Raw genomic sequence first — 15,686 nt, 5'->3', positions numbered from 1 at the left:
CAATAAATTAATGCTCAGAAAAGACAATGGAGATATAACTGTGAGCATATAAAACTAGTTTCAGTTTTTCATCCCAACTGATAGGGAAGGAAAAGAAACATTCTACTGTTGCTGCATTCCCAAATACAAGTAGAAGGACTTCCTATCTCAGAATTATCACTCAAGAAGATGTTACAACCTTCTTTCTAGCTTCCAGAAGAATCTTTTAAAATATAAATTAATAATAAGATGCTATTTATAGAATAACTGTATGAGACCAACATAATATTTATGCTATCACATGAAACTTTTAAATTTAGTTAGTTTTTCTATGTCACCTGAAGCAAGGTGTATAAAACCAAGGGTTTAAGGCCTGTATCTGTAGTGGATTAAATATTATCTTGATATTGTTTTGGTTTTGGCTCAGCAATGCTTATTTGGAAATCAGTTAGTTCTAAGTGCAGAAAAATCTCTGCTCTGTTGTTTCAGGTTTAATCTAACACTAGCATAGCTCACACTAAAAGCATATAGTTAAAATAAAGTATGACTATGCTCACATCCTTTGAAGGCATCCATGTATTAGAACTGATAAATAGTATTTCAGGAAGACATTTAAAATTAAGCTTCGGATAACCACATCTAAAGTACCACACCAATCAAAAAAGCCTGGTCCAAGTTGATACTTCCTTGTGAACTATTTTTCCGATTTTCTTACAATTAATTAGAAAATATTCACAAAAATATTTAACCACAAAAAACCCACTTGAGAACTACTTAGACAATAAAACCCAAATTTCATGGGGTCATTCTGGTACAGTATTTTTCACATGATCAGAAATTGAAAACAGAATTGCAAGGGGGCAATTCATAGCTCTTCTAAAATCAGCTCCTGTAGAAATCCTGGGCACAGGACTCTACTACTTTTCTCATCTTTCTTTTTGGCATTTTGTTTACTTTACTCCTCTAGGTCACCTTCCATTCCAGAATCAAAGTTTGAACAAAGGACTATTACTCTTCACTAGATCAGAACTGTAACAATAATGCCAATCACCTCTGGATCATGTTCTTCATTATGCATTTTTAAAAAATGCATACTGTAAATGGAAGAAAACAGCTACTGCTCACTTCCAGACTATTTTTAGCACAACAGCTGCACTGAAAGGCTGTGTCACAAAAATGTTAAGCTACAAGTAAAATAAGTTAGTGTATTCATTATCTGCCAGAAGCTATATCCTAAATAACTATATGCAGTAGTATCATTACTTAAAAATTAGAATAAACAAAACCAAACCAAATTAAAGAAAATAAACATTAAACATTTTAAGAATATTGAACAGCCTCAGAGCAAGATAAGCATGCTGATTCATACATACTTTCGCTACTACTCCTGTTCAAATCTCAAGCAAGTTACACTTGAAAAGCATTTTCATAGTCATACTAAGAATTTAAAGTTGCTCTTTGAATGGCAGTTAAGGACAGTAATTTTATTGACCTCACCTTTCAAAAATTTTTGGTAGCACCAAGCTGCACCAGACACAGACTTTTATTTAGTTCCATGCTTCCACCTCCCCTTAAGCTCTTTCCTCCTCCCATTCAATGTACTTTCTCAAAACAAAACACTTTTCTAACTCTCTTACAGAAAAAAGTTAGCTTTTCAGAGAAAGAGCTGATTGTGAAACAAACTTGGTAGAAACTTTGTTGTCATTTTTTGAAATCAGCAATAAAGATCTCAGAAACTGATTTAAAAGCTAAACATGCAAATATGATATTCAACTGAAATATAGTTTGGTCTTTCTAGTTTATTGCTTTTGTTGAATCAATGGGTATTAGCCAAGAGAGTAGACACAGTTCTGAGACCATTGTTTTGAGGAGGAAGAGAAGCACAAGGAGAAGGGCTTGGTTAGATATGGCTGACTGGATTCTACAAGATAAATTTTATGTCATATCAACAATTACCTTTATTAAAATAAATAAATAAATAAATGCCCTAACCCAAACGTACCCTCCACCCTCCCAAAAACCTGGAGTAGCGAATAAAAACACCTACAAAAGACATTACAATGGCCAGAGTTTTCAGCACTACTGACCTAGGCTCACATGACCCCTAATATATTTTAGCATTTAAGTGCATTTTTAAAATTATAATGATATTTTCCACTCAGGCATTTCCCATTCCTTTTCATCTTAGATTGTTTGCACTTCCATTTCTCAACATCTTTATTTTTTAAAAGCCTTACTACTGAGACACATAATAGAGGGAGGTTTTGTTTAAAAAGATTCTCATATACTTAAAATACTTGCTATGACCTGATAGCTATTTGTCGATTTAAAAATTAAATGTTATACTAATTTATTACACTTATTCTTTAATTCACATCATTTAAGTATCTGACTGAAGAGTTTTACAACAGTACTAACTTAAACATAATTTAAAATCTTACCTTCTTCTTCTCCATCTTGTTCTAATGCTGCACTTTCTTCTTCAAAACTTCCAATACCTGATTCTATTTGAGGAGCTTGGTTGTGTTGCTGACTTAGCTTGTTGCGAATAATGCTGATTTCTTTCTTTAACAGCTTTGCTCTTTTGCTCCTTGACCCACTGGATTTCATTGCACAGGTAAGATCAAGTTTTTCTAGCAACTCTCTCAGCTGTTCTTCCAAGGACATATGCACTCTGTTTGCAGGATTCAGTAACCTATCCACTGAAGTCAAAATACGTATAATTGAAAATGCATTAGCTTCCCAGAATATTTCCCAGTATAATAATACCAAAAGGAGGAAAAAAAAAACACTTGCCAGAACTAAAAAAGTCAGAAAAATATACTTAGATTACAGTCTAAGTAGCTTTACCCTTACCAGTGAAGTAATGTTGAAACAAATTCCTACTATGTAATTACTATTCTTCTTGATCAGCATTTTGCTCAAGAAAACTAAGTAGTAGAGCAAGGAATTACATGGTCAGAAGGAAGACGGAATTAATCCTTCCCACTATAACAGATGATCATCTTCTTGTCACAGAGTAGGCAAGATCAGATTATTAAAGAAAGGTGTTAATTATTCCCTTTCAGGGCCAAAACCCCAGAAATCTTATGTCTGCCAAAACAAGTAATCTGAATTCCAAGTATTACAAACATGCTTGATTTTTTTTAATTCAGTAGGTTATTTAAGAATGTGCTCACATTTATGCGCATTGCTGGTAATTTTCCATGACAAGCATTTACAACAATGAGAAAGGAAACGCTCAATTTAAAAACCTTTTCAGGTGTCTCATTAAATTAAACTCTGACATTGACAAAATCAGAATCTGGATAACACTGCTTTCTAGTGACAGATGTAGTAGAATCGTAACACTTGAATCTTTCAAGCAATGTTTTTAATGGGGGTGGGAGAAGCAGAAATCTTGTCAGCAAACTGAACAGCAACAATCTTAAACATCTGTATGAAATGTACACATTGTGTGTAATGAAAAATGCAACTTTTAAAAATAATTTAAAAAATAACATCTTACCATCTTCCCAAGAGAAAGGCTGCGGTGACTCAAGTTTAGGCCGTTCAGGTAAGTGCATTCCAGTTTCATTATTATAACCGATTCCTTCAGCATCTCGCCTAGCTTGCCTGAGAACTACACCTCCTTGATCTCTTAACCGCACTGCAGCTCTATAGAATATTGTATCTTTTGCATTGTATTTCATACAGTTATCTATGATGAGATTGAAGTCTTCTTCAAACTCGCTGAGGTTTTTATAGCCTTGAGCATCTAACCGTTTTCGCATGGTAGAGAAATCCATAGGATGTTTAATATGATCCAAATAGTCTGGAACCTTTGAATAAACATTTAAAACACAAATAAGTAAAATTATCTTATTACAGACAAAGTAACATCAGCTATTAATTGAACCACATTTTTAACTCTTTTGTAACACCTCAAATAAAAAACTTCAAAACGGCACTTCAAATTGCACATCTTGATATTGCAAATGTTTGCACACCAAGAGAAGTTTACAAGATTCTGCATCTTAGGAAACAAGTTAGAGCTCTACTAACAGATGCTGAAACTACATGTTTACAGAATTCTGTATTTTCATGTACTTATTATATATCCATTAATGCATATGCATAACTATAAATGTCAGTATTTATACATATGTAATATATAAACACGTGTATGTAGTATATGCATATGTAAACATATACGTACAGTTTATATAGACATGCATACATGTTACTTATACACAGGTATAAGTGTGCTGTATATATACATACAGATGCATACATATGCATATACACTAGTATCCCAGTGAATGAAAAGGAATTTCACCTGCAACTAAGATGACAGTGTCCACATTTCCGTTTTTTGCTTTATTAAATAATCTTATTGCAAAAGACCAATATGTACTCATATTATTCCTTGCAAGTATTTCCCAGAAATTATTTTCGTATATCAAAGAATCACAGAATCTTAGGGGTTGGAAGGGACCTTGAAAAATCATCTAGTCCAACCCCCCTGCCAGAGCAGGGTCACCTAGAGCACATCACACAGGAACTTTTCCAGGTAGGTTTTGAATGTCTCCAGTGAAGGAGACTCCACAGCCTCTCTGGGCAGCCTGTTCCAGTGCTCTGTCACTCTCACAGTAAAGAAGTTTTTTCTGAGGTTTACGTGGAACCTCCTATGTTCCAGTTTGCATCCATTGCCCCTTGTCTTATCACTAGACATCACTGAAAAAAAACAATGTTTATGTTTATGAACATAAACAGACTTCCACAACAGTAAGTCATAACTCATAATGTAAATTATCAGAATAATTAGAGATGAAAAGGTAACACCGCATGCACCCCAGCTCTGCGTGCAAGGGTTTGTTTCTTGTAATTAAGTGCCACCAAGTCATATTTAAACATAAGGAAATACAGCTTAAAACATACCTCTTTAAGATTCACTGGCTGAGCAAATATACGAGCAGAATCCTTTTCCTGCAGCTGATCCAGAACTGATCGCAGAAGTACAGTGAATGGAGTAAGCTGAAGTTCCATGGCAACCTGCTCAATCTTGACCTAAAGAAGTAGTAATTTTCCAACTGAGCACTTTTCATTATGATACTCTTAAAATTGCTTTGAAGCAATAGTAAAGTACTTCAGATATTAAATACGATATAAATATATTCAAGTAAGTTAGTTCAATGCTACTTTAAATATAATCAGTTGGCATTTGTCTGACATCCATTTTCAGCTGATAACTATAAGAAAAATCACTCAGTCCATCACTGTAGAGTCAACTTCAACTCCAGCTTCTCAGAACTCAAAATTGTATTTTATCCATAAACTAATTTTGCTTCATTTTAAAACTGTGTTACTCTTTGAAAATATGTTACATAAGAACAGCTTCATATATTGCCACCAATGTGAAAGTAAGGACAAGAATTTAACAGTAATGTGTTTAAAATTAAATTTTAGTTGTATCACCATGTTCAAAGTGTAGACAATCTGATGAACATTTACATGCTACAAGATCAAAACAAACAGTAATTATAAAAGACAATGTATGTAAATTCCAAGAATAGAATTTTTAAAACCAGAAATCAACAACATTCTTAAATACTTGATCATCCTTCACAATTTTCATTATTTTTTATAATATACAACTCCTCTATCGTTATATTTTCAGGCAATTTTAAAGAGCTATCAACATTGAAATAGTCTTGTTATGGGAAAATTCTGAATGACACATTAATGGTGTGTGTATATACCATGTAATATAAACATTTAAACAAAGCATACACAAACACACATAAAACACGTTCATAAACAATTATACCTAATAAGCATGTAGAGTGAGTGACAGGTGAATGTGCAGGAAAGATGCATGGAATTCCAGAAAGCACTAAAGAACGACAAACTCTATTAGTTTGCAATGAACCAAATAATGTTTTTATAAATAAGGATAACTAAAGGCTCATAAATACAAATATTTTGCTTTCAGTTTTCATATAAAATGTTATCTTTCTGCATTATTACTTCCTCAACTCTCTTCTTCTAGCAATGTTGACTCTAAATGTGATAGGACCTGGACATGGATGCTTTTTTTTTTTTTTTGATTTCTGGTGACAGAAGAATAGAAGTACTACTCAGTATAGGTACATGTATTGGGAAAACCCGAAGAGATGAGATTTCCTACAGTTCTTCAGAAAGCAACTGTCTCTGCAAGTCTAACAGAATGGCTTCTTAAATAATTTCTCTACGCCAACTCACACAGCACAGGCAACAAACAGGAGGAACTGGAAGCCACAGCACTGCTAGAAAGTTACAACCTAGTTGCCACTACTCAAACTTTGTGGGATGAATCTTGTAACTGGAGCGTTTCTATCAATGGCTGCAGGCTGTTCAGAAGAGGAAGACAAGGAAGAAGGGTTGTCTTCTGCATCAAGAAATGGATAGTGTGAAGAACTGTCTCTGAAGAATAGCCATAAGCAGGCTGAAAGCTTATGGGTAAGAATTATAGACAGAGGCAAAAAATAAAACCTAATGATTGGTGTCTACTATAGGCTACCTCATCAACACCTGTTGAGGAAGCTTTCTTACTCCAGCTACCTCAAGATTATCCTAAAAGCTATGCTAAGGCACACAGAGGACAGGGAGGTGATTTGAAACAGCCAGCATAGCTTCACCAATGGCAAGTCCTGCCTGACCAACCTAGTGGCCTTCTATGACGGAGTGACTACATCAATCAACAAGAGCTACATATGTAATCTATCTGGATTTCTGTAAGGCCTTTGACAAGGTCCTCCACAACACCCTTCTCTCTAAATTGGAGAGGGGTTTGATGGGTGGACTGTCTGATGGATGAAGAACTGGATGGATGGTCACATCCAGAGAGTAGTGGTCAATGGCTCACTCAATGTCCAGATGGAGATCAGCGACAAGCGTTGTCCCTCACTGGGACCAGTACTCCTAAATACGTTTATCAAGGACAAAGAGTGGGATTGAGTGGACCCACAGCAAGTTTGCAGATGCAGTAGTGATTGTTTAAAATTAAAAGAGGGTAGATTTCTATCATATACAAGGGTGGTGCTGAAACAGGTTGCCCAGAGAGGTGGTAGATGTCCCATCTCTGGGAACAGTCATGGTCAGCTTAGACAAGACTCTGAGCAACCTGATCTAGTTGAAGATGTCCCTCATCACTGCTAGGGGACTGGACTAATGACCTTTAAAGGTCCCATCAGAACCCAAACTGAGCGCATGCATGCACATATGTTTTTTGATCCTACATGAGGATTAAAAGATAAACACTGCAGTCTTTTTAAAGCAAAAACTGTGAGAGAATACTTTACACGATCGTTCCTTCAGAAAAGCTTCACCAAATTAAAAGATATTCCACCTACCTGTTCTCTTTTTAATTTTTCACGCTTACGTATAAGTTCAATCAATAAACGTGCTCTTTCAAGATCATGACGCAACCGTTGCCAGTACTTCAGTTTTTCTTTTAAGGCCTGCATTTCTTCATCATCTTCTCTCTAGGAAAGAAAAAAAAAAATCAAAATGTTTTCATGCAAGGAAAAACACTAGCCTCTTTTTTACAAGCTAATTTTATGCAATTACATATTTACTTGAGAGGAGAAACTACCATCTTATCATAGTTATAGTACTTGATCCTAAACTTCATACTGAAACAAAACAAAACCTCTGGTCAGGATATCTTCTAGAGTTTCTCAACCATCCAGCAAAAAAACAAAAACAATCTTCTGGTAAAGGCTACTGACATCAGAAAAAGCAATACAGCTAAAAGAAACCTAGCAGAATAATGAGCTGCAAAACAAGATTTGGCATTTTCACATCAAAATCCAAGCCAGGTGAACAGCATTAGCTGCTGCAGAAACTCAATCCTTGTAGAAACAAATTCTTGCTGTGCTCAACACCATCCACCTCCCTCGCACTCCACAGAATTAGTACACACTTCTAACAGAACAAAATCATTATCACTTCTGAGGACAGGAGATGAAAAAGGACTTCTGAGGACAGTTTAATAATTAATACAGTAACTTCAAATGGTACTGCAAATGGGTAATGCAATAATACAACCTTCCAGTGAATGGATGAAAGAACTTAATTCACACATTTTTTAGAAAGAAGTAGTGCTTAAAACACTTGCAGTATTTAGTTTTATTTGTACATATAGGAAAAACAACCTTGGTTTTTTTACTATTTTTCGTAAGAAAATAAAAGATACTGAAATACTACCTATAGCATTTAAATGGTATTGGCAATTCATCAGAAACAAGGCCATTAAAAAGTCCTGCTATTAAGTACCAAGTAAATAAAAGAAACATCTGCTTTGAAAAATTACACTTAAAATTAGTATTTTATAAAAAGAATCTCAGAAAGGTAAAAAATTTTGTATGCTTGCCTGTAAATAGCATTGTCTTACACACCTGACAAGTAATGAGCGTGTGGGTTTGTTGGTTTTTTTTAAAACTAAAACAAACACACAATAAATTCTGTAAGATGGAAAAAACTCAAGTCAGAGGAATAAAGAAAACTAGCCAAGCAAATGAGCAATAACCAACAGTATAAACTGTTAATACTCAAAACAAAAGTCCTCCTTAACAGAAGGATAATTTAGAAATATCTTAGGTCCTCTAAAGGAAGCTTGAGCAATTTTTCAGAGAAGGTTCTAAAAACAGAATTGCAAAAACTGGCAGTTAAAAAAAAAAATCTAATTGATTTGTGACTGCTACAGTTCCATGTCTATTTTATTGCTTTATACACTTTGTAAAAGTAAAGGCAAGTAACTGTGAAAGGTATGAAGTCAGTTTTATTCAAGTGTCTGACTTCACTGAAATTGAAAACCTTTAACTATAAATTATCTCTGTATTACAATATAGCAATCTGGAAACAAAAATCTGTTCCTCTTTTCAAACAAAGAAATAAAAAGATCTAAAAACTGTAGCTAGAAACTTCTAGTTCCCTTTTCTAATGAGTATTACTACTGACAATTATAATTTCTTTTAAGCAGTCAGGTATTGACTTAGACATATAATGATTTAACTGCTCAGGGTCAGAATAGTTCAAAGTAAATTCTGACAGAACAAATATTAATACGCACACTTAAAATTCCTTGAACTGTTCAGAGTCTCACTGAATTAGAAAGTCTACACTGCCACTAACTGCTGTTGTCCTACACTCCCGAGTATAGTTCCTATGTGTGAAAAAGCAAACTGTTAACTGACATAGCTGTACAATTTTTTGTAGTTTCACTGTTTTCATGACCAAAATGAAGCTGTTGCTATTGCTAAAAGTAGAAGGCTTGCCCTCACTTTGCTTGCAACCATTTGGAGTCTGTCTGCTCTTTTGCTCTATGTAATTGCATAGTTCATGAAACTGGAGAACGGATTCTGCTGAAAGCCAAGTCAACAAAATCATACTGTAGTTTAGGGTGAGTCAGGAAATGTATATACAGAAGGAAAAAAAAAAAAGTTACTTGTTACACCAGGTTTTGTGATATTTCAATAGAGACATAACTATTTTGGCTGAATCTGAAGGTGTAGTTATACCTTTTCTTTAAAAAAAAATAAAAATAAAGTTTTGTAGTTAAATCAGTTGTTTGACAACTTGCATTCCATAAAAAAGGCAGGTAGATGTAAAACTGTAGATATGACCCCAAGCATGAAAAGCACCTTGTTTGCTTTCTTTTTTGCACACATATCCCCCTGCGTTTGAAGGTGACCCCACCTTGAGAATTAATAGCAAGTCTCCAAGTTTTTGACACTTCTATGCAAAGTAACATTGGCAGACATGGTTAGAACAGCTAACATAAACTCCCATTACCCTAACCTATTTATTACCTGACATAGAGCATATACATTATTTAGATTAAAAGATCCAGGTAAGCTCAAAATAGCAGGATGTGATGGTTTCCAATATCTAAGTAGTAAAAACTTGGATAAAAAGAGTCCTTTACAAATTTCTACTTTTCAAAAGCTCTCTGACAAGCACAGCTTCATGAAGAGTTCTTCTTCCAAATCTCTCTTTCTGTAGCAAAGCCAGAAAGTTTCTTCTGGCTGACAACATGAAAATCTAGCAAATCATGCTGGTATTTTCTGATGTACTTAGTTCCTGTTGAACATCAAGTATTATCTAGAAAAGCTAAAACTGACACATTTATTAATACTGTGGGAAGAGGGAAATGCTTCAAAGTCTACACAGAGAACAAACATCAACTGAGAACTGGTCTTCAGCTTCAGCTCTCACGGTAAGTATGTTTCCAGTCTGTGCATACCAACAGATCACTCCTTAGGTTGGGTGTGGATACACAGGGACAGCCTCAGTCCCTACAGGGACTGTAACTTAACATGAGCCAAACAGAAGTAGAACTATAGCAGTGAAATCAGATCTGGATCAATAAAATTGGTTTGATTAAAAACTTTTACTGGCACTCGTATGCCAATCAGTTAAAACCAATTGGTGTTTGCAACTTGTGTTCTCACTGAAATCTTCAGTGCAGACATAACCTTAGTCACCAACACCTTCTACTGTGTATCTCCAAAAAGCAGTTTTAAACCAACCTCACCAGAGCAGCAACAGGTGACCACACTTGTATTTCATGCCTTATCTGTATTCAAGCATTCTTTAAGTACAGAAAAAACCTAAAATAACATGGATGTAAATTCATTAGAGTATTTCAAAGACCTTTCCTGAATTTCTAGGTAGAGAATGAAGTGTCCGTACCAAGCATTCTTTCAGAGGGTTCGTTGTAGTATATGACCCAAAACTTTCTTGTCTGGTTTAGAACTGTTAGTTGATATGTCATCACCTTCAAAATAATATCTTAACTGAGCTCTGAAACGTGCTCATTAGGAAGTAATTATAAATCATGAACACGTCCCCTTCTGCCAAATTGATTACAGTGTAGACATTAGAGAGGAATCAAAATCACTATATATCCTGAAAAAATTTTCAAGGTTTTGGTTCCTCACCAATTTTTTTTCAGTAATAATAATAACAACAACAAATAAAAATTTCCTGTGAATCTTTATTTCATCAGTGTTTATGTTCCTTTGGTTGACTGAAAACCTATGTTTTAACCTCTCACATACAATAATCTTAAAAGAATTTTCCCATCTAGACCTACATGAAAATAAGTCATATATAACTCAAATATTTTGAAGGTATTCTTAAAACAGCTTTACTTCAGTAAAGTCTTCATTATGGTTTGGCTTTGGTATTGGCGTAATGAAGATGACTAACACATCAAATGCAGTTGTGACTGCTCTAATAGGCATTATAAATACATGTTGAAGATGCTATGGAGAAGACACAACGTCATACAAAAGATACTTGTTATGTATGCACTGAAAAGCAGTTCCTAAACACTTTTCATTTAATGTTCTGCTTTGCTTGAAACTTGTTTTTCTTTTGATGAATTTAAAATAAAATTTATTTTTTATCTTACTAACTCATATCACACTAAGAAATGTGTTCCCAAACCACAATACTACACAATAGACAATGGTATAAGAATAGTTTTGGTCACACTACTTTTGTGAAAAAAATTCTTAAAATAAAATTTTAAAAAGCTGCAATTTCCGTCACACACACTCATAAATTAAAAAGGATTAGATAATTCTTGATTTCCAATACAGGTCTTATTACTCAAGTATAAGGCAAAGAATTTACCCTGTCCTGAATAACAGGAAGTTTTTGCTCCATGCTACGTTCCCCGGTTTGTTTCTCACTCTATAGAGCATTTCCGATTTCTTAATAAGAAGCATGTCACGTACCTGTTGTGTGTTTCTTTGTGACTGTAAACTGGACTGCAGCCTTCTCAACAGAGGAACACCATTCCTAGACAGTCTTTTAAGCAACCAGTAACTGTGCACTCGTTCAACAAACTGCTTCTTCCGCTGAATGGCCACCTGATTCATAATCTTATTTAATCTAAAATATGGAAAAACTTACATTGTATTTTTCACAGCAAAGCATAAAACATACTTGTCTAAGGAAGTTAAGCATCAGATATATGTGAATGTGTAGCATAACAACAGCAGTGATCACCATATTGCTGATTTCTTTTGATGGCACCTTTTTCAGTACAATTACTTCTGAGTAGTAGACTACAATAAAATACATTCGCTTGACACTAGTCTACCACATACATTAAGATACTTTATAAAGCTGCACAGTATCAATTTTTTCATTATCATTATCCCAAAAGCAATCACAGATTAGGGCTGAGAATAAAGCATGTGCATTTCAGAAAAAAAATTCCTATTGCAAATTTAATAAAAATATAAAACTCTAAATCCCTACAGAAGTTTTCAGATAATTTGATGCAATTGTCACACAGAGTTAGCAGTTTACATTAAAGACAATCTATCTTCAAACTTTACATAAAAACATGCAACAAAAAAGCTGGCATAACTCATTTACTAATTTTAAAATTTTGGTAAATGAAGTGAACAAACAATGTAGAACAGAAGAATACTTGATTTTACCCCACACATAAGATGAAAATATCCTCATAGAAAAGATGCAAGACAGAATGATACAAACAGTAAAGGAAAATATGTTGACTAAATAAACAGTACTTTCTCCAAACTTATTTTTTAACAGATGCAAATACTCTTTACATATACTTTGTTTACCAATACTCTAGGAAAGTGCTATATGGACACCACAGGCTACAACCTCAAACCCTGTTTTTTAAATAATAGCAGGTTTAAATGTTCAAGTATCACAAACATATCACTAAACTCTCAAAACTTACATTCAAAAAAAGGTTTATCTGAAACAGATCTTCAACTCTCTGTGCCTACAGTATCTTGAAATTATGATAGAAAATAAATTTTAAAAAGTTAATGGGTATAGAACAAAAAGGTTTTGTCTTTGTATGGTATTGCAGGGATTTGTTACTGGTGGCAGCCCTTGCAAAATTAACAAAAGATGCCCCAAGGCTCCAACCACCTATATTGTATGGGGCATTGTTAATTGGTCTGGGGCAGGGGTGAGCTGGAGAGAAAGAAAAGGATTTCCCTGAGCTAGATGAAAAACAGAGTTACAGAAAGGATAATATAAACTAACAGAAATCTGTTAATTCTTCACTCAGTAGATTACTACCCATAGCAAAACTCTACAACAGATAGTAGCAGAATTATCAGATTCTTCAATAAAATTACCAAAAGAGGAAAAACTAATTTCAAGACGAGTCTGATCTGTAGAGCACTACACTGTAGCACTCAAAAATCATGAACATATACACATATTAGTATTTTTCTGTGTCTACCCTTTTATTAGGGATAAGCAGATTCTCAGGTGACAGAAGAAAAATAGTCATATATCTAAATAAAATTTAAAGCTATAATTGTTAACAGCTGGGAAACCTGAATCATCTTTTTCAGCGAGATGTACAAGTGGGTCTACCCTAAGTTCACCAAAGGTCTTCTATCCCTGGCTGTTTTTTGTAGGCTGTATAGAAAGTAAGGCTCCATATACCTGCTCAATGCTATGCTAATTGTACCTACAGAGCTTTCAGTCATCACAGCTTTAGGCAAAGCAAACACAGTGCCATCATGTCCTTTTTTTCCTCCAGTGACATTGCTTTTCAGTTAATAACTAAGCCAATTAGACATTCCTGAAAATCTGTAGCTTAACTTAAAGCTTAGAAAGTCTGTAGATGGACTTTGGACTGTCTTGCAAGTCTTTCACTGAAGGGAAGAGGCAGGCTCCACAAAGACTTACTCAATGCAGAACAGACCTCAATGTGACCATTTTAAACTTCAAACACAACACAATTACAATTAATTCTAGAATGCAATAAAAATCAAATAATTACTTTCAATTCTCTCTTGGAAACAGCAAAACCTACTGCACTGAGTCAAAAAAAGCACAGCCAAATATATATCCATTTGGAAACGCCAAAGAATCATAACTTAATACGAAGAAAGGTGCCTTGGCGTCACGCCCATCAGATGTGGCAAGACTAAGCAATCATCTTTAATTATAGCTTTAAGTACATTTGCCTATTCATATAACAAACCATTCCATTCATACATAATTACAATAAAGTGCTAGAATAAGCATAGGAAAGATGTTCACAGAAGATACTCTCCAACTTTCAAAATAAAAATAAACAGAAGGCAAAGTGTGGTGCAGAAACCACCTAACAAGGGGTAGGAATCTATTGCTCTCTGCCTTCCCTCCAAATAAAACCCAACAAATGCTGGCTCTTCATACTTCATTTAGACACCAGAGCTCAGTAGTGGCAATATACCATCAATCACCTCTTAATTTCTCAAAATAGAGACATGAGAGTCTATAGGCCCTCCATACTATGATCTTACTGATATAACAAGGATGCTTTATTTTCTGTCAGACCCTAAAAAACCTCAGTTGTACACTTCCAGATATTTTTACTGTCTGAAACACTTTACATTTTGACAATACAAGACAATACAACCATTTTAGGAAAGTTAAGACACAATTTTGTCCACTGTTACAGAACACTAGGAGTAGCACAAACTGGCTATTTTTTTTGAAGCTCCCACACTTGATAGCACTACCATATTGCAAAAGAGGTTCTCACTCACAAAGATTTATTCAGCCACAGCGAAGCTGGAAACAGGCATGAAATAAGGCACAAAGGTATGCACAAGTCTTGAACAAGCTCTTTTTTGCTACCAAAACTTGAAGTAAATTTGTAAATGTTGAAACTAAATCTTCAAACTAGTATTATGGAGTTCTCTGAGGTCTTAACAGAGTTTGCTGCACATTACACTTCACGTTTTTCAAGAGAGAGATGCAATTAAAAAAAGAAAAAAAAAAAAAAAAGAGTTTTAAAAAAGTATATATTTGAGGCAGGTAAAGGAGAGCTGTTTGTTTTCAAATACTACCTGCAGTTCTCAGCCTGAAACCATAGTTTAGGCTGAACTGTAAATTACGGCATTAAAAATAGGCTGCATTTACAACAGCAATAGAAGGATGAGGGAAGCAAACTGGCTTATTTTGAAAATGCAAGACAGACTCAATTTAATTTAGGATGAAAGTTAATATACAACAGCTTTGGTGAGAAACTGTCATCAGCTGCTCTACACTAACCCCTTCCTCACATGGAGAGATTTGATGGATAACCTACCCTGCAAAGAGTGATACTCTTAATGCACTGCTCAAAGCATTCAGAGAAAGGTTCGTGTTAGTTCCATGTTTCCTCATCTTTTGGATAAATGCATAAAATAATTTTGGCAACATAAGAGATGTGCTCTCGCCATATTAACAATCTCACAGCTTCCTTCTTCCTATTCATGGCTGCTTTCCTCTCCCAGTTTCAGTTAAATGTCACTGTAGCAACTATGGCAACTGGTTACAAGAAATAGTGAAAACAGTGTTTTTGGTGACTAATCATGCAGCAGTTTAACGTACAAAAGCCAACAAGAGATAATCAGTCACTTTTCTATTATTAGTCATCACTAACCATTCCACAGACCACACATGCTTTTTAACTCCACCAGATATCATTTTACTATTATATGTAGGATTCTACAGCATCTTAAGTTTTTGAAATATAAACTAGAGAGAAAATTTCCTTAAAATGAGTATATGATTTTGCCAGTATTTCTATAGTAACTCAGGCAGAAGGAACTTAATATGAAAATCTATAAGATTAAGTAACACTAAATGCTCATTAAAGCAAATAAATTTTTAAACATTAAATAAACTTGTTATTA

General features: G+C 34.5%; 2 protein-coding genes across 5 annotated transcripts in view; both read right to left on the bottom strand.

The window, feature by feature from the left end:
• Positions 1–15,686, bottom strand: part of ALG12 (ALG12 alpha-1,6-mannosyltransferase) — a 1,030,719-nt gene that overhangs the window by 943,480 nt on the left and 71,553 nt on the right. The window lies entirely within an intron of this gene.
• BRD1 (bromodomain containing 1) overlaps positions 1–15,686 on the bottom strand; it is a 66,610-nt gene that overhangs the window by 27,688 nt on the left and 23,236 nt on the right. For all 3 annotated transcript variants that reach the window (XM_051629792.1, XM_051629777.1, XM_051629785.1), the window contains 5 exons: positions 11,748–11,904; positions 7,353–7,484; positions 4,900–5,028; positions 3,488–3,800; positions 2,421–2,681 (listed from right to left, as the gene is read on the bottom strand). In XM_051629792.1, the coding sequence (XP_051485752.1) occupies positions 2,421–2,681; positions 3,488–3,800; positions 4,900–5,028; positions 7,353–7,484; positions 11,748–11,904 (992 nt within the window). The remainder of the gene's footprint in view (positions 1–2,420; positions 2,682–3,487; positions 3,801–4,899; positions 5,029–7,352; positions 7,485–11,747; positions 11,905–15,686) is intronic.

Source organism: Apus apus, chromosome 1 (genome assembly GCF_020740795.1).
Source record: "Apus apus isolate bApuApu2 chromosome 1, bApuApu2.pri.cur, whole genome shotgun sequence".
Lineage (NCBI taxonomy): Eukaryota > Metazoa > Chordata > Aves > Apodiformes > Apodidae > Apus > Apus apus.
This window is presented reverse-complemented; position numbering and strand designations above follow the sequence as displayed.